This window comes from Penaeus monodon, chromosome 29 (assembly GCF_015228065.2).
Source record: "Penaeus monodon isolate SGIC_2016 chromosome 29, NSTDA_Pmon_1, whole genome shotgun sequence".
Classification (NCBI taxonomy): Eukaryota; Metazoa; Arthropoda; class Malacostraca; order Decapoda; family Penaeidae; genus Penaeus; species Penaeus monodon.
This window is the reverse complement of record NC_051414.1, coordinates 37269447-37270140: the sequence shown is the minus strand read 5'-3', so window position 1 is coordinate 37270140 and position 694 is coordinate 37269447. Positions and strand designations below refer to the sequence as shown.

At 39.0% G+C, this 694-nt stretch overlaps 1 protein-coding gene across 1 annotated transcript in view; it reads right to left on the bottom strand.

Annotated features, from left to right (window-relative positions):
• Positions 1 to 694, bottom strand: part of LOC119592221 (protein sel-1 homolog 1-like) — a gene marked incomplete in the record, with an annotated part of 11343 nt that overhangs the window by 3861 nt on the left and 6788 nt on the right. The window contains 2 exon segments of the mRNA XM_037941052.1: positions 144 to 269; positions 463 to 617. Of these exon segments, the coding sequence (XP_037796980.1) occupies positions 144 to 269; positions 463 to 617 (281 nt within the window).

Here is a 694-nt window from a genome sequence, read left to right as displayed (position 1 = left end):
TCAGTCCATTTGAAATGAGCACCTGAAACTGTCTACTATCTAACTTACTACTAATGAGGGCTCAAGGAACACTAAAAGACAAAAGAAAAAAAATACCAACAGACTTCTTTATTGAGTAAATAAAATATAAAGTGACTCAATACCTTGCCAAGAAAAGCCATGGCATTTGCATTGCCTGCCTCTGCAGCTTGTACGAAGTAGTTAAGTGCTCGCTGGTGATCCTGTTCCACCCCTCGGCCGCCTTGGTAATGAAGCTGACCCAAACCCACCTGCAAAGATTCAACATTTGCATTAATAAAAGTGTATCCTCCAATGCTAAATTACAACCAAATTATGACTCATACCACTGTATACATTTCAGGAATGATTCCCATAGCATTATGAGACAAGTTTTAGCTGCAGAACATTTTTTGATTATATCTATTAATCTAAACACCTGTGTTAATAATACAGATATCTAACCTGAGCCTGTACGTCTCCTTTCTCAGCAAGGAACTGATAGTATTGAATTAGATCGTCATCCAAGGGTGTTGACAGGGATCCTGGGCTGTCGACTTCATCCAACAGACGCACTCTCTGCACTACGCGATTCCTGGTCAAGGAAACCTCGTCTGCAACTGGAAGGCATATTTAGATTACACCATTAGAAAGTGAGGAATATAAGGTCTATTATAATTTTTTTTTTTTTGACCAG